At 39.0% G+C, this 26,866-nt stretch overlaps 1 protein-coding gene across 1 annotated transcript; it reads right to left on the reverse strand.

Moving 5' to 3' along the window:
* Positions 1 to 493: 493 nt before the first annotated feature.
* DLAT (dihydrolipoamide S-acetyltransferase) lies at positions 494 to 24,799 on the reverse strand. The gene is made up of 12 exons (XM_055091572.1): positions 24,198 to 24,799; positions 23,666 to 23,767; positions 19,988 to 20,114; positions 17,951 to 18,138; positions 16,702 to 16,855; positions 10,826 to 10,893; positions 9,319 to 9,411; positions 8,849 to 8,956; positions 8,164 to 8,279; positions 4,088 to 4,250; positions 2,953 to 3,089; positions 494 to 2,413 (listed from the first exon to the last, which is right to left on the reverse strand). The coding sequence occupies exons 1-12, from the start codon at positions 24,474 to 24,476 to the stop codon at positions 2,284 to 2,286; spliced, it is 1,665 nt and encodes a 554-aa protein (XP_054947547.1). The 5' UTR covers positions 24,477 to 24,799; the 3' UTR covers positions 494 to 2,283.
* Between the last annotated feature and the right edge of the window lie 2,067 nt (positions 24,800 to 26,866).

The raw sequence follows: 26,866 nt of genomic DNA on the forward strand, positions 1-26,866 counted from the left end.
CAGATTTTTCTATAAACTTGGTGTTAGAGATCAGTAATCAGCAGTGATTATTTTCCCATGTATTCTAGAGTTCACACATTACTGGGTGATGAGTATTCCTTACAGCACATTCCTATTATCTCTCGCACTGGTCAACTCCTCTTGTACACCATGCCTTGGGATCTTTTAACTTCACTCACAAACCTCAGGAATGGAGTAAAGTACCTAACAGAGCCAGACCACACTTCTATCTTGCTATGTGCCACCCCCCAACAAGAGAGCTCCTTGAGCCTAAAGCGTTAGATTATATGCTCCTAAACTCAGTCCTTATTTTACCAATTCTATAAACTCAAAATGTATCTGTATTAAGAGCTTACCATGTACACAGCTGTTCCTGGTCTTAAATAATCTAATATGAAAAATAATTACCCACAGATCAAAAATATTAGACCAGACACATTGAAATCATATAGTTTAATTTTTAAACAATCTAATTTGAACCAAGGCACTATTTCTAACTTTTGTTCGTTCAGTTCTGGTAAGAAAAATAGACTGAATCCAGATTTAGGTTATAGCTCAGATTAATTTTTAACTCAGAACAATTTTTATTAGAATGCAACTTTTTATTTTTCTCTCAAGGGAACAATAGAGCCATAAACATTAGCAAAGTATGAGATATCTTTGAAGTTTCATGTATTTGAACCAGATATGGCTCATACTGGTGATGGTCCCTTGTCATAAGTTTGTTCCTTCTGCATAATCTTCAGTTCAAGCTAAAATTACTAATTACTGAAAAATCAGATTAATGTATTGAATTGTTTTCATAATAATACAGCAAGGAAAATATTTCTGGAATATATGGAGTGTCACTTGTGCACCATGAAATAATGAACATTTAGAAATAGATTCAACATTGAAAGACCTAAATTTCAGGGAACAGCTCCACATATTACAATTCCAAATATTTATTAAAACACATCAATTCAATAGAAAGTCTAGAATTGTGATGTTTCTAATTCATTTTTATTATCCTGAATATCACCACCATCCACCCCCCCAAAGAAAGGCAAATCGTAACAAAATGGAAAAAAAAATATTTAGGCTGATAAGGTAGCAAACAGCCTAAATAATTTTTTTCTCTCCGATAGGATTTTAGGGCTTTCTTATTTTACACGAGACAACACTGGGGTGGAAAAACACAGAACGCTTTTTTTGTACACATTTAACATTTTTCACTTTATCCAAGTAGAACTAACCACTTCGTTTTGGTCATCATCTTTTATCACTCCAAACTGTTCACCAGCGTATCTCTCCTCTCTTCTTTTCAGACAGAACGTGGTGATAAATGGACTTTGGCATATATCTCACTAGGAAACACAGTTTACTTATGCATACTTAATTCCATAGTTACTTGATATAGTTTTTCAAAGTTATTTAAGTAATAAATCCTGGTAATTAAGTTCATTTGCAAGTAACCACCAGTTAATTTTGGAGGAAAAATTCTACTTTCACAACTTCACTCTGTTAAATTCTATAAGCATATTCTTTTATTTGGAGGTAATTATAGAATTCTGCTCTCAGAAAGACACATTTCAATTGTTTAAATAGATACCCACACAAATTCTCACTTATACCAAGTAGCTGGCTCATATTTATATCTTCATCTCAAGAGGGGAAAACAACCATTTCTGAATTCATAGAAAGATAAACAAAGAACAGCTGGTTGAACAGTTCTAAGAAAATGTTGACTTTTAAAATTTCACTTATTTTCCTTGAAGTTCTCTATGCTTCCCATCCATGATAAACCGAGATTATGTAACAGAAAATTTTAAATTAGGTTTATGTTCCAAAATCAAGCTTCAATTCAAACCCTTTCTGCAAGAGAACTAATTTTCCCGACTTTTTCTCTTTTTCTCAAATCTAAACAAAACGTTTGAGGTAATTAAATTTCAAAACCTCAAGATCTCATCAAGGTTACTTTTATGTGCCTGTCTCAATAGGTAACCACAATTCTACCTCTACATTCCCCAGTGGAAGTCCTTATCACCAAAGGGCTAAGCCGCATGCCCCTTGACTAGGAGTATACAGCTTAAAATTTGGTATTGATTAAATGTGCACAATATTTGGATGTAATTGGCATTTTAAAAAGTTCAGTAATGCCCATTACAAATAACTTATCTGGACAGACTCAAAAGTAACTGGTTAACCTTAAAATAAAAAGAGAACCACCGTTTAATAATATATTTATATCTTGGTAAGAATGAACCAGTGTGACCTGGGAAAGTCTAGAAATTCTTGGGTTAATTATAACAACATGGTGATAGGTTTTTCAAGGTACTTTCTAAACTCAGCAAGCCACTGGGCTCCAACTGCTCCATCCACAACCCGATGATCACAACTGAGTGTAACAGACATCATGCTAGCCACATCAAATCTAGAAAAAGATAAAAACATTATTAGGAATTCTGAAAGCAATCACTAGATTTTTAGCTAGTAACCAGCCCAAATGCCAACACCTAACTTATAATCCCAACCAGGTAACATTATTTTCCACCTATTCTTCATGGGCTGTACACCTCTAGCTCAAATTAATAGTTTGAAGAAACAGACCAAACAGCCATCTAGAGGATACAGGTCCACAAACAACAGCCCTCAGACCAAATCCCACAGGTTTACTGGAATACATTTATGTATTGCCTATGCCTGCTTTTACACCATAATGGCAGAGTATTTGCAATAGCCACCGTATGACCCAGAAAGCATAAAATAATTTACTAACTAGCTCTTTAAGAAAAAAGTATGCTGACCCCTGACCTAGAGTAAACAAGACTTCCCATCTCAAACAGTAAAATAAGAAGAGTTGTTGCCTGAAGCTCCAATATGCCACGGCAATAATTATAAAAACTGAGACTCAAAAACAGGTATGTTGTAATGAAAGTGAGTTTACAACTCCCTCTCCATTTTGGCACTTACCCTTTTTCATTATCTGCTGGAACCAGTCTATCCTCTGAAGCACCAATTGCCAAAATACATGCTTGAGGTGGGTTAATAATAGCAGAAAAGTTCTTAATTCCAAACATTCCTAAATTTGAGATCGTAAAAGTGCCACCCTAAAGAAAAAAAGATTAGAAACAGATCATGGTAACTGCTTGTCAACATAAATTAGAAAAAAATGACAAATGTTTTGTGAAAAGACCTTAAGATAATATTTTACTTGAAGGACTCTCAGCAACATGGATTGGACCTAGAGATTATCATACCAAGTGAAGTAAGTTAGAGAAAGACAAATACCATATGATATCACTTATATGCGGAATCTAAAATATGACACAAATGAACTTCTCTATGAAACATAAACAAGACTCACAGACGGGAAGAACAGACCTGTGGTTGTCAAGCGGGGAGAGAGGGTGGGGAAGGGATGGAGTGGGAGTCTGGGATTAGTAGCTGTAAACTATTATATATAGAATGGATAAACAACAAGGTCCTACTGTACAGCACAGGGAACTATATTCAATATCCTGTGATAAACCATAATGGAAAAGAATACGAAAAAGAATGTATATACATGTATAAATTAATCACTCTGCTGTACAGTAGAAATTAACACAACACTGTAAATCAACTAGACTTCAATAAAATGAATTTAAAAAAAGGATTCAACTACCATAAAAAAAAAAAAAAGGAAAATGGTAAATATATGAGGTGATGGATAATTAGCTTGTCATGATCACTTCACAGTGTATACATATATCAAAACATCAAGTTGTACACCTTAAATATTACAATTCCTATTTGCTAATTATACATAAATAAAGCTGAAAGGAAAAAAGGAATGAATGGAATACACTTTACTGAAAACATACAACTATAGCAATATGAACAAAAGTCAGTTGTGTGGCTTTGGCACACTACTTGAAAATGTGTTATTTTCAGCTTTTGATAGGTTACCCAATTTTTCTTTATTTTCAAGACCTTGTGTCAGTGAGAACACAAGGCAGAATCAAAAGGTGGAAAATGCAATAGAAACATAATGCCAAATTTTAAAATAACATAATTCATTAAAATAACATAATAACATTCAGAAGATAAATAATTAATACCTTACCTGGAACTCATGTGGTTGTAGTTTACCCTCTCGTGCTTTGGTTGCTAAAGAAACAACATCACTGGCAATGGTTTCCAGTCCTTTGATGTGTGCATTAAATACAATAGGTGTGATGAGTCCTGCAGGGGTACTGACTGCAACACTGATATCAACAACGTGATTTCTATTTAAAAAGAAAAAGAAAAGTAAACCTCAATAATCATCAACAATGTTTAATTAAGAGTTTGTTTTAGGTTACCCAAAAATAGTGGTATTTACTTCAGTTTGTGCTACTTTTCAGCCAGGGAGAGCTCTTTCCTGGTTTTTAAATTTTGCTGTGGCCTCTCCTAGACCTGCACTTTTAAAAAATGAATGAGAGATGTGTCAGTAGGTTGGTTTCACACGTACTCGCTAACTACCCCTCATCTGCCTTGACTAACACCATAGGTACAGGTGGGGAAAAAAAGGTTCAGCATCCAGTAAGAATTGAAAAGAACTCCTTAGATTTTGAAACAAGGGACTGGCTGGAGCTGAGTCTGCAAGCAGAGCTTGAGCAGACGAACAGAAGAGTGAAGGGAAAGGACTGCATGGTGGGATAAACAGAAGTACTCACGTGGTAGGGTGGTGGTGTCGTCTCAAAACATAAAAGTAGGATTCCTAATCCTTTCTACGCCATGGGGCACATTTGCATTTGGGTCCCTTCTCAAAATATATTTTTTAAACACAGAAAACAAAATACTCAAATTACCAGAAAAACTTCCCCCAAAACAAACTATATTGAAATTCAGTTATCACACTATTCAAAAAACAAAATTGTGATATATGCGCTTCTGTAGTAACTCAATAATCTTCAGCAGGTCTAATAATGGCTATACTTTTGAAGTAGTGATAAGAAAAAAATATATTTTAAGATATCCACAATAACTACAATGTGGTATGAAAATAACTTGATTTTTATTTGGTCATCAGCACAAGTACTAGTAATACCTGTTTGATTTGTTCTTTATATTTATAATGGGAGGAAATGCTAAATTTCAGTTAAAGGTTAGTAGAAAAGAATGACTTTCCCCGCACAACCAAGTTCCCAAACTCCTGAATTATATCAGAGTCTCCTTAGGGGTCATCTGTGTAAGGGCCCCTGCTAAAGTGATCTGCAATAAAGAAAAAGTTAACAAATGCTGGTGAATATATGGAGAAAAGGGAACCCTTGTATACTGTTGGTGAGAATGTATCAACAAATTGGTGCAACCACTGTGGAAAAAGAGTATGGAAGTTCCTTAGAAAAGTAAAAATAGAACTACTATATGATCCAGCAATTCCAATCCTGGGAATATATCCGGAAAAAATGAACATACTAATTAAAGACATGGAAGAAGGGACTTCCCTAGCAGTCCAGTGGTTAAGACTCTGAGCTTCCACTGCAGGGGGCTCAGGGTGGATCCCTGGTTGGGGAAGATCCTGCATGCGTGGCCAAAAAAAAAAAAAAAAAGACATGGAAGCAACCCAAGTGCCCACACACACACGAATATTACTCAGCCATAAAAAAGAAAGAAATTCTGCTATCTGCCGCCATGTGGACAGACCTAGAGAATATTATGCTTAGTGAAATAAATCAAAGACAAATACTGTGTATCTTATATGCGGAATGTAAAAAAATAATACAAATGGATGTACATGCAAAACAGAAACAAACTCACAGATACAGAAAACAAACTAGTGGTTACCAAAGGATAGAGGGAAGGGGGGAGTGACAAATTAGGGGTATGGCATTACAGATACAAACTACCATGTATAAAATAGATAATCAACAAAGATACATTGTATAATACAGGGAATTACAGCCATTATCTTGTAATAACTTATAATGGAGTATAATCTGCAAAAATACTGAATCACTATGCCATACACCTAAAACTAATATAATATTGTAAATCAACTATACTTCAATTAAAAAAAAAAGAAAAAGTTAAAACTTCACATGAAGGAAGAACTCCAGCTCTTTGGAGATTAGGGGGACCATACACCCCACTGTGCCCAAGCTGGCCAGAGGCAGCAGGCTTTTGTCACTTGCAAACACAGGGACCTGCTCTAATAATACAGTGTGTGACACTTACCAACTACAGTAGCTGGGCTCTGGCCAAGGTATCAAACAGCAAACACTGCTTTCTAAATTAAATTATCCTGTTATTACAATATTATTTGTTCAATAATCTTCCTCCTAAGAGAGTAGGGATGGTGTTTCCTATCTTGTTCACCACTAAATCCAGCAAACAGTATATGTTCAATAAATATTTGTTGAATAGCTGTATGAACAAACTGAAGGGCATTTGGTAAGGATTAATAAATAATTCATAGAACTTGCCCTGCAACGTCCATCCTTTCATCTAAGTAGTGTTTCCTTCAGATATTCCTAAAAGATTAAACATAAATTTACCCTATGACACAGCAATTCCACTCCAAGGAGTCTACCCAAGAGAAATGAAAACATATGTCAACACAAAGAATTGTCCTCAAATGTTCATAACCGTGCTCTAAAAGATATGTCTATGTCTTAATCCCAGAATCTATTAATGTGACCTTATTTAGTAAAAAGGTCTTTGCAGATGTAATTAGGCTCTTGAGATGAGATCACCCTAGATTATCTGGGTGGGCCCTAAATACAATGCCAAGTGTCCTTGTAAGAGACAGAAGAGAAGACATGGACACATGAAGGCCATGTGAAGTTGGAGCTGTGCAGCCACAAGCCAAGGTATGCCTGGAGCCGCCAGAACTGGAGAAAGCAAGCAAGAGTCCACCCGAGAGCCTGTGGAGGGAGCACAGTCCTGCCGACACCTTGATTTCACACTTCTGACCTTCAGAACTAGGAGAGAATAAATTTTTGTTAAGCCACAAATTTTGTGGTAATTTGTCATGGCAGCCCTAGAAAGCTAATATAGTCTCTAAAAAAAACAGTAAGACCCTCAGATGTTCTCTAAGAGTGGGGTGACCAAAGAAAAAATTAGAATCAGTAAACCATTTTTCAGTCTTGTGACACACATTTAGAGTTCTCTTGGGGAGTTTCAGAAAGATTTCATGATGAGTAATTTAAAAATTAGCCCCTCTTAGGCAATCACTAAAATCAGGTTGGTATTCATGGTATACTATACTTCCTTAGTCATAAACAATTTTTCATTGTCATAAAGATACTAACACTGAATACTGATTTGTCCAAAATTTGTGCTACAATCAATTTGGTAGGATGATGGGTTGTGTGTGTGTGTGTGTGTGTGTGTGTGTGTGTGTGTGTGTGTGTGTGTAGAGAGGGTAGAACAAAGCTAAATCTTAACCTTCTTTAATAGGAAGTCAGTTGATAAAGTAAATGAAATGAAAAATTTATGAAAGGCAATAGAAAAATGTTGTTTAGAAATAGGAAAGTAAATACCAAAAGAAATAACAGTTTAAAGGCTGTGTTTGCCTCTTGGGAGTGGACCTCAGATTAAAGGTTGAGCAGGTCACCGTAAGCCATGAATTAATATTCTAATGTACATACTATTATTGTAAAAAAATTAAATTAATAATATAAAAGCATCTACATAGTAGAAAAAAACCTAGGCTGAGTCAGAATCCTGTTTCCAATCACAGTTCTGCTACTTACTAACTTATTAACTCAGGGAGTAACTCAACTTACTGAGCCTCAGTTTCTTCATCTAGAAAATGTGTGTAAAACCACCTAACTCATAACATGGTCATAAGGATTAAATGAGACATGTGAAAGACACCAAGAGCACCATGCCAGTCACATGCTACCATAATATTAACAAATACTGTTTTTTTGGTTTTGTTTGCAATTTTGCCCCCACTAAAGCTTAGCAGAACTCATTGGTGAACAAAACCATCGCAATTCTGCTTTGCGAGAGTCATTATCAACTTAATTATACATATCTGTACACTTATCTCCCTTTCCTGAACTCATACAAAGAATCTGTAGTCTTCACTAACTAAATTTAGCATTATCTCAGAAATAGTTTTATGTTGTTTTCAAATTGTCTTGCCTGTGGAAGTCATCTCCCCCTCCATATTCTGCTTCTATACACCTTCCCCAGAAGTGTTATACTTACTGTCTTATAACTGTGTCCAGCCAAGAAGAATTTGCTTCAGGAACTTTTAAACATGCCAAAGCTGAAGCTTTTATAATGAAGTCATTGACAGAAATTTTGCTTCTCCCTTCTAACATCTGCAAAGACAAGAAACCATTGTAGTTTCTTAAATTCTCTTCTCAAAGACTGAAACTATATAATCTTGAGAAGGTGGGAGGGGGTGGATATACAGATGTCCTGAGGTGGAAGGGATGAAAAGAAACCAAAAGTTGGTTTTCTGCATCTATTTTAATGTAGACCATTACACCTGTACGTTTCTGGCTAAGCACTGTTTTAGCTGCATCCCATAAGTTACTAAGTAACTAAACACTAAGTAGGTGCTTGGTACTTAACTATAAACACAAAGTAAACACACTGTTTCTTACCTACCAGAAGAGACTCAAGTAGTCTCATAGGATCATAGTGACTATGTTAGGCTAAAATGGATCCATGGCAAAGTCGACTTTAATCATAAGCTTTAATCAAGGGTTAGAAAATGAAAATTCTCCAGGATACTCTCTGTAAGTTAAAATTAAGATGACATCCATTTTTCCATTATCAATTGGCATTTGAAACAAAATACAATATATGGGCAAAAATGTAAATATTCAGTGAGGGAAAACAAGATTTTTAGAATTTATGAAGGTGGAATTTCCAGACCTTTTACCTTATTAAGTTCTTTCCGTACCAACAAAACTTCTCCCATATTTACATCAACAGAAAGGTAATAATGAGGTATGGTTTGCTTAGATTGCATTAACCGCTGTGCAATAACCTGAAATCAAAGAGATTCAAAAATCAGTTATCTTGAGTTGAAATGAGACCTCATCTCATTCAGGGCTCTGTTTGCCCCTTTACCCTGCTCCCTGATAATGCTTACCTCAAGCATTATTAGAACTGGAAGATGGAGGACTGCACCACAACTTAGCCCCTTCCAATAGTATTTAATCAGAACACAGTGTTTGTGTATCCCACGAATTCTATTGGTCAAACCAAACACCTATTAAATGAATCATCTAAGGTTCCCAATTTTCAAAAAGTCTCTTCTTAGCGTTTCAAACTGTGGATGCAACTGCGCAGTCAGAGTAAAGATGCCCCCAACAGCTTTGGGTCGAAAAGTTATGGTAATACGCTTACTCGGCGAATGTTGCTGATGGGGATATCTGTGAAGACACCTGTAGGAACCGGCGCCACTCCTGGACTCGGGGGAGACACAGCAGCTGCTGGAGTCTAGAAGGAGGTAAAAAAGTTCTTAGTCTTAGCATAAGCAACTGTGAACAACTGTTAGGGACTCTTTTACAGATGGCAAAGTGAAAATTAAATGGTTTATAGGAAAACAGCTATTTCCATCCCAAGGGAGCAAAAGGGACTCCGATTTGGACTGTGCTTGTTTAAGAGTCTTGTTTCTAATTTTCATACTTAGAATTGGGTAATCATGTTTTAAATGTCATTTTTCTATGACTAGTTTGTATCAAAATAATTTTGTTTTCACAAAACTTTCTTCAAGAAAAGCAATCAAAGCATTCCTAAATTGAAAAGATTAAGAGATAAATACAAAGAAAGTAATGTATTTTCCTGAATAGTGTTAAGAAAAAACAATGACAGGGGCTTCCCTGGTGGCACAGTGATTAAGAATCCGCCTGTCAATGCAGGGGACACGGGTTCGAGCCCTGGTCTAGGAAGATCCCACATGCCGCGGAGCAACTAAGCCCGTGCACCACAACTACTGAGCCTGCACTCTACAGCCCGTGAGCCATAACTACTGAGCCCACGAGCTACAACTACTGAAGCCCGCATGCCTAGAGCCCGTGCTCCACAGCAAGAGAAGCCACCGCAATGAGAAGCCCACGCACCGCAATGAAGAGTAGCCCCTGCTGGCCACAACTAGAGAAAGGAAGATCCCACATGCCGCGGAGCAACTAAGCCCGTGCACCACAACTACTGAGCCTGCACTCTACAGCCCGTGAGCCATAACTACTGAGCCCACGAGCTACAACTACTGAAGCCCGCATGCCTAGAGCCCGTGCTCCACAGCAAGAGAAGCCCGTGCGCCACAACAAAGAGTAGCCCCTGCTCACAACAACTAGAGAAAGGCCACGGGCAGCAGCAAAAACCCAACGCAACCAAAAATAAATAAGTAAATTAATTAATTTTTTAAAAAAAAACAATGACAAATCTTTTATTTTAAAGCAAACATCTAAATAACTAAATCATTTTCCTTACTTATAGTTGATTATTTTAGCGCCTTTACTGATCAAACGGAGCTGGCTATGTGGATTTAATCCCCTTGTGAACTAATTAACCACATAAAACTCAAACGCTAGCCAAGCAACTTGCAAGCATGCTTTAAAAAATAGGGCCTGAATAAGATGATAAGTTAGGAAAAATTTAGTATCACTACTCAAAAAAAACCAAAAACAACTTGGAGTGGATTTCAATGTGGTATATCATCTTTGCTTTTGTGTATGAATAACAGCACATTCATATGTACATATTGATAGCCAGTGAAATTAGACAAAAGAAAACACAGTTCTGATTAAGCTATTTCACTCATAAATAATGTATGCAAGGGTCTAACAGGCTGCACAAAGCACTCTGCAGGGACAAACTGCAACCAAAATTTAGGAAGCGAAATATAACTCACAGGAGCAGCTTTAGTAGGCACAAAGGAGTCGACGTCCTTCTTGATGATTCTGCCGTCTGGTCCCGTCCCTGCAAGAGACACAGAAACACCACACACATGAGAGCGTACCGCTAATTCCTCAAGGAGATCAGCACTGTAATCCTGAAGTGCAAGTTCCTAAAGGTTCTCTACCGAAGACCCTCTAAAGGGGCCACTGCCTTAATCATGCCCCTTAAACTTTTCCCTAAAAATACCACCTTTTGTTGCCCTCCTCTCTGTTAGCTCCAAAACACCCTTTCTGAAACCCTGGAATAGATCTCATTTGAGTTCTACATTCATTTGCTCATAAAGAATTCCCTTGCTACAGAGTCAACAGATATGATAACAATTATTTTGGACAAATCAGGCAAGTCAATTGTTTTTACCCTGAAATAGCATGAATAACTCTCAAATGCAATGATCTCATCTTTAGAACCATTCATTCTATATGTGGTCTCCATTATTCACAGCTTTCTCACAGTAGCCAAGGCGCTATACTGGCTTGTGTTAGAGATTATGAAGGAAAAAGGTGCCATGTTACACATGAAGAAAGATCTTCAAAGTTCCCTCAACAGGCTTAATTTTACTTTCATTCAATTTCTTTCCTCCTCCCATCCACAACCTCTTAGGTTTAACATTACACCTAAGTAGATAATCCTGAACCTTAATTCTAAGGAGATTCAGAATTTAGTTATTAAAATACCTTTTACACTGGCCCACTTCTAGAAAATATTTGGTCAAATTGATTCATCTTCCCCCAAGGCAGACTTTTAAAAGGATTCTCGTTGTGTGCAGTTCGTCCCAACTCCTTTCCTTCATTATGAAAACTGAGTTGGCTAGGATTGTGTTTATCCTCACCAGGAGCTCTAGAACAGAGGCAGCAGTACGCCTATTAGATTCCCCTTCCTTATAAAAGACAGAAACCATAACCTCCCCTTAAGGTCAAGGATGATCTGGACACTGCAGCCCCTCAAGATGAGGAAACTACACTACCACCTTCCTTATACTAAGCTTCACCCACCTATAAGAATTTCCTGACTATTAGGAGTTAGCTGAAATCTTTGAAATTCTTTTGTCCCTCTCCCTAAGAAGGCACAACAGACCATCATAAAGCAATACGGTATAAAGGGAAGAACACTAGATTAGGAGTGAAAAACGTAGGGCTGTTGTCAAACATAAACTAGACAGATGACTGTAGTCACTTAATCTCATCTGGTCTTTAGTCTCATCTGTAGGACAGATTATCATACCAGCCCCTACTCATGGGAATGCTGTGAGGATAAAATGGGACAGTGATGCGAAAATGCTCTGCATCAAAGAAATATAAACCATAATATGGGTAGCTCTGAGACAAATCAAACTCTGAACATCAGGGTTTAGGTTTTCAGAACAGTTTCTCCCCAAATGATTACATTTTGGTCAGATTTGGTAAGCAATCTGTCCCTGGAGGAAAGGGGTAGGAGTGGGACTGGAGACTGAGTTCAATAACCAATGGCCAATGATACAATCAACGATGCCTATAAAAATAATTGACCCCTATAAAAATAAAACTCTTGAACAACAAGATTTGGAGAGCTTCCGGGTTGGTGAACACATTAATGTGCCAAGTGGGGTGGGGGATGCTCCCAGAGAGGCACCGAAGCTCAGCACCAACCCCCACTCCCCATACTTTGTCTCATGCATCTCTTCTATTTGACCGTTCTGAGTTGTATTCTTTATAATAAACAGGCAATAGTAAATAATGTGCTTTCCTGAGTTCTGTGAGTCATTCTAGTGAATTATCAAACCCGAGGAGGGGGTCTTGGGAATTCCCAGTTTACAGCCAGTGCGTCAGAAGTATGGGTGATCCTCAGGACTGGCATCTCAAGTGGGGGCAGACTTGTGGGACTGAGCCTTTAAACCTGTGGCGTCTCGGAACTTCTCTGGTGGCACAGTGGTTAAGAATCCGCCTGCCAATGCAGGGGACACGGGTTCGAGCCCTGGTCTAGGAAGATCCCACATGTCGCGGAGCAACTAAGCCCGTGAGCCACAACTACTGAGCCTGCGCTCTAGAGCCCGCGAGCCACAACTACTGAAGCCCACGTGCCTAGAGCCTGTGCTCTGCAACAAGAGAAGCCACCGCAATGAGAAGCCTGCGCACCGCAACGAAGAGTAGCCCCCGCTCGCCGCAACTAGAGAAAGCCCGTGCACAGCAACGAAGACCCCACGCAGCCAAAAATAAATAATTTAAAACAAAAACAAAAACAAAAACCTGTGGAGTCTGATGCTAACTTTGGAGAGTTAGTGTCAGAATAGGATTGAATTGTTGGATACCCACGTGGTGTAGAGAACTGATTGCTGGTGTGGAAAAAAAATTACATTTAGTGTCAGAGGTGGTGTCATAAAACACCAAACACTGATCCTCTCAGCTCACTTATTTCAGACCACTCACTCCCCCTAATGCAAAATTTCTTCCACTCCACTAATTCCTCTGCTCCCATCATGTTGTCAGCCTCCTGTCTTCACTTCCTCCTTACCCAGCCTACACTCTATGGATCACTGTTATAATCACTCCCTGGTCAAAGTCTAAAACATATGCCTTCTCAGTGCCAGCACCAGAGTAGCTTAATATTGCTGGGGGAAAAAAGTACACACCTAGCTGAATGACTATACTATAAATTCAGAGGCACAAAACTAAAATAGACACACAAAACTACCCAAAAATTAAATTGTTTCCCTTGAATTCACTTTCCCTGTCTCTGAGAACACTATTTCACAATCTCTGTAATCTCAGACCTTCCCACACTAATTCTCCAGCAGATCCCCTCACCTTATACTTTTTATTTTTTTTGGCGGCGTGCGGGATCTCAGTTCCCCAACCGGAATTGAACCCGGGCCACAGCAGTGAAAGCGCCAAATCCTAACCGCCCGACCACCAGGGAACTACCCCCTCCCTTTATATGTTACTGATCAAATAGCAGCAACCAGAGAGGTACTCTCCTCATCTGCTACCACCAAACCTATAAACCTACCCCATATTCTCTTCTCTCCTATAAAAGTAGACAAGCTGTCCTAATTCCTACCCAAAACCAATCCCAACCCCTCTTACATTCTCAAAAACTTTGTACCTTGCCAAATTATTCTGCTCTTTCTCCTTTTCTACATCATCAATTTATCCCTTTTTATTAGACCACTGGTTCTCAACCAGGGCAATTTGGCCCCCAAGGGGGCATCTGGCAATGTTTGAAAATATTTTTGGTTGTCCCAAGTGGGGTACGTTACTACCATGTAGCAGGTAAAAGCCAAGGATGTTGCTAAACATGCTACAATGCACAGGACACCAGCTGCCACCCTGCCAACAAAGAATTACCTGGTCAAAAATGTCAACAGTGCCACAGCTGAGAAACTCTACACTAGACCTTTTCTACTATCACTCATTTTCAAAAGCTCTCTCTTGAGCCCATATGCTCCCCAAAGCTACATTTCTATTTCTATGCCTTCCTTCACGGCAAATGTTCTTGAATAAGTTGTCCACAAAGTTATCTCCACTTCATCCACTTTTCATTTTTCAACCTGTCCAGACCAGCGTCCACTGCACATTTCTTTTGAAGTTGCTGTTGTCGAGTCCCCATATCCAATCCCTGACTAAGTTCTGTTGATTCTATGGCAGAAGTATATGTTGAAGCTGCCCATTTCTTTTCATTTCTACTCTCACCACCCTTGTGTAAGCCACCATCATCAGCTCCAGCAACAGCATCTTAACAGGTGCCTTGGCTTTCTTTAATCCATTTGCACAGAGCAGCCAAAATGATCTTTTAAAAATATAAATCATTTTATGCCACTTCCTCATTTTAATCTTTCAATGGCTTCCTACTGTACTTTAAATAAAATTCAAATTCTACCATAACCTGTAAAATCCTTTATGTTCTCACCCCTGAGTTCCTTTCTGACCTCATCTCCTACCAGTAGATCCTTTGCTCACTATGCTCCATTAACACTGGCCTCCTTTCTGTTCCTCAAACATGCCAAGCTCTTTCCACTTCAAGCTGGTCTTTGCCCAAAATGCTTTTTCTCCAGTTCTTCACATGGTTGGCTCATAGCTGACTCATCTTTCAGGTCAGATCAAATGTCACCTCATCAAAAAGACCTTCTCCAACCACCCTATCCAAAAGCAGTCATGACTACACATATATTCACCCTGTTAGTCACTAGTATATCACTTGGTTTATTTCTTTCTTAGCATTCAAATAGTCTTATTTAATAAGTTATTATCATCATAGCTAATACCTACATATGCTTTCTATGTACAGGCACTGTTTATTAACTTATTTAATCCCAACAAGCTATAAGATATTATTTTTATATACAAATGAAGAAACTGAGACACAAAAGGTAACACACCTAGTGTTCAACAGAGCTGGGTTTTAAATCCAAGCATTCCAGCTCCAAAGCCAATACTCTTAACTACTATGCTATAACTCCCTGTCCATTTAATTCTTTATTGTTGGTAATATGAGCATCTGAAACTGAAATCTTGTCTGTCTTATGAGCAAGTGTTGGATACATAGACAATAGTCAATGAATATTTGTCTAAATAAATGAATCACTTAACTCTAACTGCATGATAAGAATATTGAGATTTTTCCACTTAAATCTCTCCTAAGGCAGTCAGTATTGCTAAATATCTAATAAATGATCTTGTTTACTTGTCTAAATTCTTCAGATATAATTATTAACCTAGTCTCTCCTCCCCTTAAAATGTATTCCAATTTAAATTGCTGTCCCTGATTCTAATCACATGTACATAAAGAATGGCAATACACTAGTGAAATAATATTAAGGTGAAAAAAGGGTCTTCCAATATTACAAGAATCCTCTGAAGTAAAACAGCGATGACATTCTATTCTTGCGTCTTTGGGGATTGGCTTACTTTCTAACCATAAAAACAATAGATTGCAGACAGATGATAACCACCGATGAGTGCCCATAGCTGGACAATAAAATAATGGGAAATGATAATTCTTACTTCAATAAATGTTATGCAAATTAAATCTGGTAATTAAAAGACTAGCACATAGTATTAGCCATCAAACCATGTTCCAGGAATAGTAATTTCCCCCCTTTTCCAAAGTATATTAATTACCTTACATTAAATTTTAGCTTATGCCAGCCAATAATAGTAATAATGTGAACAAAACTAATATGTATTGAGTACTTATTACATTCTAGATACTGTTCTAAGCACTTCACCTGTTTTAATGTAAACTATTATCTAGTTTTACAGATGGAAAAACAGATGGATTAAAGTAATTCATCAAAAGACATATTACACAGAAAATGATAAAGCCAGGATTAAACCCTAGATGGTCTGATTCAAGACCCCATGCTCTTCACTAAGCTACACTGTCTCTCTGGGGAGGAAAAGATAGGTAAGACATTTTCCTTTGCCCTCAAGGGGCGTTAGTTCAGTTTTATGTGCATTTTATTATTTTAAGTCACTTCAAATCACCCCAACTTCATGTTTTGTGTATTGCTACGTTCAATTAGCCTAGCACTAATACAGATTTCTTATTATATAATCAAGTACCATAACCCAACTCTGCTGAACAAACACATTATACTTTCACCAACAATTAAGCAGTTCCTGTTAAGAGAGAAGGAAAAAAAGCTATCTAAATTATATAGGTAGATCTTAGACAGACTAAACAAAGCACAGTAAATTTTCCTACTCTGTGGTGGCACCAAAGGAGATATTTCCCTCCCTCATCCTTCCCCCAACTATCGCAGATAAGACGACTATATGTAGTTGTACTCTCTGGTCCTAAGGAAGAAACTCTCCTAAATTTTAGTAAAACCCCACTCCATAGAAACAGACTTACCTTTTACTTGTGTAAGGTCAATCCCTTTCTCTGTTGCCAACTTCTTTGCAAGAGGGCTAACAAACAACCTTCCCTTTGGTCCAGCAGGAGCAGCTGGGCGGGTGGCTGAAGGTGTAGGGGCTACAGGTTGGGGAGTTGGAGGAACAGGGGCTGCCTTTTGAAAAAAGTCACAGATTGTTAATTCACCACTGCAAAGATTGGTCTGAAAGATTTAAGAGTTTATTAAGTCAAACCTATTTTAATTAAATAACTTTCATCTTTTTTCCAAATATCAAATGCACATTTTTCCTGCTTAACCAACATAATACAGCAATATGAACAGAATAACATTATTTTATGTCAAAGACAGAACAAAGTCAAATTCTCTAACTCCATGATTAACAAAGAGAGGCATGGAATTTAATTTTGGTAACCAGTATATAACATCCTTATAGCCTTTCTTCACTTTAATCTCTTGTTCCTTCTTTATTCTCATTCTCTTATATCACCTACATGGCTTTTGTTTTTACTTAACCTAATTCCAAAATAATAAATTATTCTGGAAGGTTCCATGTTGAAACACATTAAAAAATAAACCACTACAACTACTTGCCAGCTCCCCATAAATGTATGGCAGTCAGAAATCAAGTTTTCTCTGACAGAACTGTGTACCTAGTCTAAACTCACATGATTCTACACCTGCAGAAGCTTCCTTATAGTGTTACTGATGCCTGGAATTCACACAAGCTCATGTTATAGGTCTATAGTATACAGTGCATACAGACAGACTAAATTCTATGCAAAATAAGCCATTTACGTGAAGGCTCCAATGTATTACAAATATAAGATGACCTTCTATATGTTAATACCAAGAGGACTGACAATGACAAAAACTACAAATTCTACAGTAAATGGGTGACAAAGCATTACCTTCTATATATATATATATATATATATATATATATATACACATATATATATATATCTACACCTAAAGCAGAAAAAGAACACGTCACCTCACACCTCAGCTTTGTTCTCGGCAGGACTCAAGACACCAGGGAAAAAAAAAAGCTATACGAATCAAACTGTTGACCATTATGTGAATGGTGCAGTGCCACACACTGTGTAGGTCTCTGCAAATGTTAACTATCTCCTTCCTTATTCATAGAATCTTAGAGCTGGAAGGAACCTAGAATATCATCTACTTTAATCCCTTAATTTAGAGATGAATAAGGTTTAAGTGTTCCCTCAATTCTAGAAGCATACCTACCGGGGATGGGGTAGGTGGTGCTGCTGGTGGTTTTAAATCAGTTACTTCAGTTGGCCGATAGTCAGCAAATGCTGGTATATCTGCCTCTTTTTCTACAATGATACAGAGTGGGGTTCCTAGAGGGACATCTCTTGTACCTTCAGGGATCAGGATTTTTGCTAGGTAACCTTCTTCCTGTGCTTCAAAACCTTAAATAGAAAGAAAAAACCATTACGGAACTTAAAGGACTCCACCATCCTACCAAACTCAAAGCACAGTTTTAAGTAAAAGATTCTTCTTCAAAGTAGCTATATAACCTTTTGCAAGCTATTTAACCTCTCTGTGTCTCAGCTTCTTTACCTACAAGATGGGAATGACAATAGTACCTACCTCATGGGGATATTATAAAAATTAAGTAAATATTTTCCAAGTACTTAGAAACAGTACCTGGCACAAAGTAAATACTAAATAAATATCTGTTAAATAAAACTACAAGAGACTGCACAGTGGTTAGTTCTGAATGTTTTCTTTAAAACACCCCCAGGGGCAGCCCCTTGCAGACCCACAAGACTCCAAGATGGGATCAGTTGTACTGCTAAAGATCAGAACCACATGGTTAAATTAAAAGACCTACTATGGTTGATAGCGACACGGGATTACACCCCTAAAAGCATCTTTGGAACTTTCTGAAGAGGTCATACTTGGTATTACACCAACTATTTCATTATGAAGAAATACAGCATAACTAGAGATTCTGTGGTGTTAACAACTTTGTTCAGCTACTGCTTTTCTTTTCTTTTTTTGGCCACACGGCTTGCGGGATCTTAGTTCCCCCACCAGGGATTGAACTCAGGCCCTCGGGAGTGAAAGCATGGAGTCCTAACCACTGGACCGCCAGGGAATTCCCAGCTAGTGCTTTTCTTACAAGGAACTCAAATATGAAGAGTTCCAAAAGTAAAACTAAAAGAACCCATTGGAGAGGACAACTTTTGCCTTCCAGATCTTGGCTTTCTGTGGCTTTGTGCCTCTCCCTGACAAGCACAGCTTTGATGAATCCTTCCATATCCCAGTTGAGAATTAATATCCAATACAAGACATGTATAAGAAGAAAAGACTCCAAGGCCACAATAGAGTTTAAAGAGTTTGACCAAGGTAATACTTCTCTAGTGACCAGAGTCTTTAGAATACTAGTCTCTACAGCAACAGTGGTATTCAAGTTAAAATGCAAAGCAGATCTATTTTTGCCAGGGTTTTTTTGTTTGTTTCTCTCTTTTTAACAGACAGAATCCTTTCTTCTAATAAAATCTTATGGGAGGAAGCACAATATGCAGAAAGATAAAAAGGAGTTGTCCTGGTGGAAGTGGACATGGAACAGTAGAGTGCTGCTCCTTAAGTTCTCCTTTGCCCCAATGTGCCATCAAGGAATCACAGGGTTTGAATAACAAAATCTGAAAACAACCACTGCAGAGGATGCCCACAATATCCTACTGCATCTCTGAGAACTGGACAGGAAATACATTTATCTACAAATATCTATACACGGTATGACAAATATGATTATCTATATGGGTTTTGTTCTAAGCATAAAAATAAATCAGAGAGGGAATAAAACGAAATGTGATATGGTATCTGAACAGGTAATATATACATTCCATCACTCATTCTCAAACTATGAAAACAATCTAAGCCCTGCTTTCAAGTCTTCCCTCAAAGTCATCTGAAATTCTTTGGTATTTTCCTGTCTTTGATGTTATTTTCTCCTGTTTCTTCTTTTTTCCCCCTTGCCCAGTTTAGACACTGATAAGGCTAATAAATAAGCAAACTCTGGCCTAAAAATAATCCCTAAGCTGACATATCCTTGATTCAATAAGACTACAGTATGGTACTGACAAATCCAACTAAGCACACTTTTGTTATGAAATATTCTGTTCCAGGAAATGAATCCCAAGAATTAAAATTTTTCATGTTATCACTCACTCATTATAGGATAGGACGGCAATCCTCTTCCCTCATTGGAAAACTCAGTGCCTCAACCATTAAGAGCTGAAGAAATCTCACCTATAGTGGCCTTGTCAGTCTCTATCTCTGCCAATAAATCTCCTTCACTTAGCTTCTCACCCACTTTTTTTTCCCATCTCTGAACTGTGCCCATGGTCATGGTGGGAGAGAGGGCAGGAAGAACCACCTGTAGAAACAAACACATTTTATTACTGTGTAATACTAGGAAGCTGTGGACACAGTGGAACTCAGGCCAGCAAACAGTTTTATGGAATGATAGTGACTGTGACCATCCAAATTCCCATGTCCCCACAGCAGCAAAAGCCCATGCCTCAAGTGTCCCTACACGTGAATCTTTCAAATCTCAAGCTTTTTAGTACCAGCAATACTCTGACCCACCTTCGAAATACTTTTTCACCCTCCAAACGTAAAAACAATGGGCAGATGGGAAAGAGTTCTTTCTAGACAGTTAAAATTAATTCCTCAATAAATATCTAAGCACAGAACATCTTTTCGTCTTTCTTAACACTTAGATTAAGCTACAGTTTTTCATTTTCACAGAATGACCTTAGTCCAGACTTTCCACTAAAATTTTACTGTGCGCTGTACTGGCATCTATCTCTTCACTCAGGGGAAACTGAATTTCTCCCAAACTTCCCAGATACTTTTTCAAGATAAAAAAAAACTCATATTAAGAACTGTTTGGGACTTCCCTGGCGGTCCAGTGGTTAAGATTCTGCACTCCCGATGCAGGGGGCACGGGTTCGATCCCCTGGTCGGTGAACTAAGATCCCACATGCCACATGGTGCGGCAAAAAAATAAATGAATGAATGAATGAATGAATGAACAAATGAACAAACTGCTCTTACAATAGTCACTTCCACCCCAGTAAAATCTAAACATCAGATTGGCTGATCTAAATTTAAAATTGCTTTCTTATTTATATGGCTTGTATGTCCACTGAATTTGGATGCTTACTCATTATGGGTTTTGTTTGCTATCTTTTAGTTTTTTTAATCTAATTAACAACAGGATTATGCTGAGAGAAAAATCATTTCAATTGATGATGTCTCAGGAAGGTGAGGCGGGAAGTAAAACAAAACTTAGAACTCTAATTAGAAAATTTTAAAAATGTTTTTCTTGGTCAGAATTATCTATCGTATCTATCTACCTACCTACCTACCCACCTACACCGGGTCTTAGTTGCGGCACTCGGGACCTTCGTAGCTGCGTGCGGGATCTTCATTACGACACGCAGAATCTTTTTTTAGTTCCCTGACCAGGGATCGAACCCGGGCCCCCTGAATTCGGAGCGTGGAGTCTTAACCACTGGACCACTAGGGAAGTCCCTCATCTTCATCTACTTCTTAAAAATTAGTGGATCCAATAATCTCTATACTGTATCTTAAAGGATAATTAAGACAAAACCCTAAAACTTTCACAAAAAGCCTAAGACAAATTATAGAGAAATGTACTGTCTTGTGTAGTGAGACAGAATTTGCTGAACAGGATGAGATAAATGTGTGAACTGACCACCAGGCAAAACTTTATAATGAGTGAATGTTAATAAAAGACCATGGAAGACTTCCCTGGTGGCGCAGTGGTTAAGAATCCGCCTGCCAATGCAAGAGACATGGGTTCGAGCCCTGGTCTGGGAAGATCCCACATGCCGCGGAGCAACTAAGCCCATGTACCACAACTACTGAGTCTGTGCTCTAGACCCCCGCGAGCCACAACGACTGAGTCCATGTGCCACAACTACTGAATCCCGTGCACTCTAGGGCCCGCAACAAGAGAAGCCACCACAATGAGAAACCTGCACACCTCAACGAAGAGTAGCCCCCCCTCGCCGCGACTACAGAAAGCCCGTGCGCAGCAACAAAGACCCAATGCAGCCAAAAATAAATAAATTTATAGAAAAAAAAAAAAAAAGTACAGAGAGTTCCCATAGACACTGGTCCCCACAAGTGCATGGTCTCCCCCACTATCAATATCTTGCACCTGAATGGTACATTTGTTGCAGCTGATGAACCTGCATTGACACATTGTTATCACTCTAAGTCTATAATTTACATTAGGGCTCACTTTTGGTATAGTACATTTTATGGGTTTGACAAATGTATAATGACATTTACCTTTAAAATATCATATAATACTGCTCTAAAACTTCTCTGCGCTCCACCTATTTATCCCTCCCTTCTCTAGAGTCCCTGATAACCACTGATCATTTTACTGCCTCCATAGTTTTGCCTTTTCCCAAATGTCATATAATTGGAATCATGCAGTATGCAGCCTTTACAGAACAACATACTTTTTTTTTAAAACAAAAAATATTTATTTGCAAATCATGGGATTCATTTCTGGATTGATGGCTATTTTTTAGGATTAAAAAACAGTAAAGATGGTAAAAAAAAAAAAACCATATTTTTCAAGAGCTATGAAGAGTGCATTCTTTGCATGGTGGCTGCATCCAAGTTCAGGGGCCATTTTCAGGTCCTGGTCTATAGAGGTAATTTACTGTCTTAACTCTTTGCATATGGTGTTTCCCTGCCTCCTGTTTCTGTATTTCTGGATGAGACACCTGCAGAAAAAAGAGACAAGTAAAGCTAAAATACTTGAAAAACTTTAAGTTTCAGTTTTCTATTTTCATCTACTTTTCTGTCAAGAAAGAAAATCCTGAATTCTACCAGGGGCATAACCCTTTAACATAGTTCCTGCCTTGCTGGAATTTAGAAGACTTGAAAATTTCAAAATGGGTTGTTTCAGGCTGAATTTTTAATTACTTATTTTAGGTAAGACTTTCTGTTCTTCCAACCTAAACCTTGAATGGTTTGTCATTATGACTACTCTGGCTGCTGGGAAATAAGGTGACAGGGAGGTCTTGCTTTTCGTCAGAAGTAACTATTACAGACCTTGTTAGGTTGTGGTAATTTCTCCCCTCCTACACGGATGGTGTTAAAGGCTCAGAATGTGAAGTCTTAAAATCTCATAATAAGAAATTCATTTTCCTTTGAGCCGCCAACCAAGTTTCCATGTCACAATCTGTAAACATCATAGGAGCTTAGACTTCTGCTGCCAGTATGAAGTTTAGTAGCTTGTGTCTAAAATCATACAGTTCAAAGTGCAGTAAGTCACAAAGAAAAAGAAAAATACCACATGATATCACTTCTATGTGGAATCTAAAATATGACACAAATGAACTTATCTACAGAACAGAAACGGACTCACAGACATAAAGAACAGACCTGTGGTTGTGGGGCGGGAGTAGAATGGGGTGGGAGCTCGGGGTTAGCAGATGCAAACTATTACACAGAATGGATAACAACAAGGTCCAACAAGGGAACTTTATTCAGTATCCCGTGATAAACCATAATGGAAAAGAATATTTTTTTAAAATGTATATATATGTATAACTGAATCATTTTGCTGCACAGCAGAAATTAACACATTGTAAATCAACTATACTTCAATTTTTTAAAAATCATACAGTTCAACAGTCACGTGAAAATAAAGCCTCTATCACAGGTTTGAAAGAACTACTATTAAAAATATCTTAGCTAAAAATCAGTTTGGCTAGCTGCTGCTATAACTTAGCTAACCAATCTTCTCTAATATCAAGTTGTAAAAAACATCTAAGTTTCTTAAGCAAAAGGGATAACTACCCACTCAGAAAGTTAATGCTCAGTTTAGCTAAGACGGTCCCTTCTAACTCATTTCCATATTTTAAAACAACTTACCTCTGCAATTAATTCACCCTCATTGATTTTTTCCCCTTCCTTTTTCTCCCAGCGGGCTATGGTGCCTGCCTGCATTGTGGGGGAAAGAGAGGGCAATGGAACCTGGAGAAGACAAAGGAGAAATACGAAATTTACAAAGAGCTACCTAACTCTCATTCTGGTTTAACGCTTCACTCAATTCTACAATTTAACGCAGTTTGAGTCCCAACACACAGTGGGCACTGGGGATATAAAGGGGGTTCCTGCCACCAGAAGCTCCCCACCAGAAAGACAGGCTTCCTGCTCCACAGGCCTGCGTGGGTCTCACAGCATGTACTCAGCAGACGTTCCACATACCGCCCCAGGCTTGGCGCTCTTCAATGGACTAGGTCAGGAGAAGGAAGCTCAAGAGCTACAGCAAAGCTGGGTAATGGAGAAGGGACACCGACACGCAGTATACTTGGAGGGGGATGGAGGATCACTGACTGAGGCCTCTGAGAAAGGATCCCATGAAGGACAACGGGGTCCCGCGAAGGACAGGTCTGGGCCTCACCTTCTGATGCGGTGGGAGGCTATACCAGCGGCGCCTAGGAGATCCCCAAAGCTGCAGCAAGACGCGATTCCGCGGTGTGGCCCAGGAGCTGGGGCTCCAGCCGCAGAGTGCCCGGACCCTGCCATACCCTGTGGTCCTGCTGCTGCAACGAGCCGGAACCGAGCCAGCCTGCGGGGTCACGCACCGAGCTCCCGGCTCCTCCCGCAAGGCCGTCCACCGAGCCCCAAATCCTGCCCTCGGGGCTGCATTCTGGGCCTGTCGCGCACAGACGCGCCACATACTGCCGCTAACCCCCAAACCCCAAAACAAGCGCCGTCTCCGAAGTGACCTCTCCAAGAGCAGCGCGGCGTTGCCGTCAGCCGCACCGCGCGGCCGCAAGTTGTCGTAAAACGGGCTCCAAATATTCGCCTCACACCCTCCGTGGACCAGAAACGTGTAGAACGTACGGTCTTCTTCCCGGGAGTCGGGGAAAAGGGTGGTCCAGGGCGGCTACTGTGGAGCCACGAGTGGCAGGGGCGTTCCAGCAGAGCTTCCGCAGGCTGAGTCTGGGAGAATTAGACGTGGAGAGGAGTGGCAGGTGGTGGGCTCGCAGTGGTGACCGCATCTCAGGGGAGGACTTCACCTAAGCTCTGTGTAGGGCACGGCCGAAAGGGAGGGGCCTAAAAGGGTGGCGGAGCGGGGCTGATAGAGGCAGAGTGGTCTGAGGTGGGCTGAGGGGCGTGGCCCCGTTTTGAGGAAAGAATGGGAAGGTTCTCGAGGACCAGCCGGGCGCGGAGAGCCTGCGACCGAGGGGCGGGTCTAGGCGCTTCGGCGGGGTCATCACTGTGCTCGGCGGATGCGCCCGCAGCCTCAGCGGACCCAACCGCCGCCAGGTTTGGGGCTTCGCTCCGCGCAGGCTGTACTGGGTTACAAAAAAAAAAGATTTAATTTCAGGTTTGTAGCCCAACAGGAAACCGGGGTGAACAGGTTTTCCAGCCAAATGAAGTGAAGGGCAGCCGAATGGAAGATATATTCCCACATTCTAGAGTACTGTAGCAGGATTAAGCATGTTTTCTGTATGAAACTACAAGTTTACAAAACAGATTTCTGTTTCTAATTTGCCATGTAATCCCTTCTACCTACATTTGTTAGGTACCCTTCTGTGTAGGGTTATCTTATAATTAGAAAGTGTCTCATTTCTCAGTTGAGAGTGGCATTAACCTAGAAGGAAGCACGTGCTATATTTATATCCCTAAATCCCCAGTGTACATCAAGAACACAAGAAATAAGAAAAACCAACATTTGAAAACATGTTCAACTTTGCTGGTAATTAAACATTTGGAAAAATAACGCAGCCAGAAGGCACTATATCATACCTACTTAAATTGGAATCTTTAAAAAGTCTAACATCTCAGTGTTAATGAGATTGAAGAGAAGGAGATGCATTCGTCGGGAGGTTGTTTTTAGAGATGGTAGGATAGTAGGGAAAAAGAACCAGGGGAAAAATGTTTGCACATTTCCCCCAAATCCTATTCTAGTATCTTTAAGGCATCCAAAACAAGGTTAAAAAAAAAAAAAAAAAAGTTTTAATATCTTCATGACAGAAAAAGAATTGGAAAAACGTTAACTATCCAAAAATGAGGAAAAGATTAAGCAGACACCGCTGTCTGGCAGAATAATATGCAGGGAGTACAACTGAGAAACAAAATTCCCAGATTAAATGGAAAGGCATATTTGAAATACTAAGAGTAGAGAGACTTCCCTGGCGGTCCAGTGGTTAAGACTCTGCACTTCCACTGCAGGCGGCGCAGATTCAATCCCTGGTTGGGGAACTAAGATCCTGCATGCCCCACGGCGTGGCCAAAACATTAATAAAATAAAATAAAAATAGGAGTAGAGCAATTATATTGTTACCATAATGTAAGACTACTTATGAGTAACAACTGGAAGAAGCAACGTAAGAATAACTGTGATTAGTGAAAGGGCTTATACTGTAACTGTAAATTATTATAAAAATGTTAACGATTTTGAATTGGCTAAGATATCTTACTACAGTACTTCCACTGCATTTGAATAACTGGATCTAAATTACTTTAAATTAGTCTTTGTATGAGATGATCTTCAGTTTGCTGTTCAGTTACTTAGGTAGCCTTGCTTAAACCTTGTTTTGCATCTTTCAGTGCATAGCAAGTTTGCATTTCGAATATACTTTTTACAGGTGTAGCTAAATCATGAGAGGGCACAGGTCAAACAGTCTAGGAGTGGTAAGTTTACCCCAGAGGTAAGCTAGGAATAATTAGGTTTGTCAAATCAGTCCTGAGACTTGTAGAATGATATAACTGATACAGAATGGGTTAGATGTAAAGAGGAATTAGTTGGTAGTGAAAGTTCTTTACATGTTTAATTTTAACATAATGATGGAATAACCCAATTAAAATGGCTTGTAATTAATAGTTGAAAATATGTAATTGGAAGGCAAGTGAAAGCACCCAGGGCTAAAGATTTAGCTATATAAAACATTTAAAGTGATAAATGAAGGCTAAGTTTTAGGAAGGCATCTTCCAAATTAATTTGGAAGTTCTGGTTCTTTTAAATACACATTCCTGAAAGCCTCTTGTTAATGTTTCTTGCTTTTGCATTACAGACTGTTTTTTTGTCATACAGTTTAGAGTCTTGGGTTCTTACTTGTT

This window comes from Physeter macrocephalus, chromosome 16 (assembly GCF_002837175.3).
Source record: "Physeter macrocephalus isolate SW-GA chromosome 16, ASM283717v5, whole genome shotgun sequence".
NCBI classification, from domain to species: Eukaryota; Metazoa; Chordata; class Mammalia; order Artiodactyla; family Physeteridae; genus Physeter; species Physeter macrocephalus.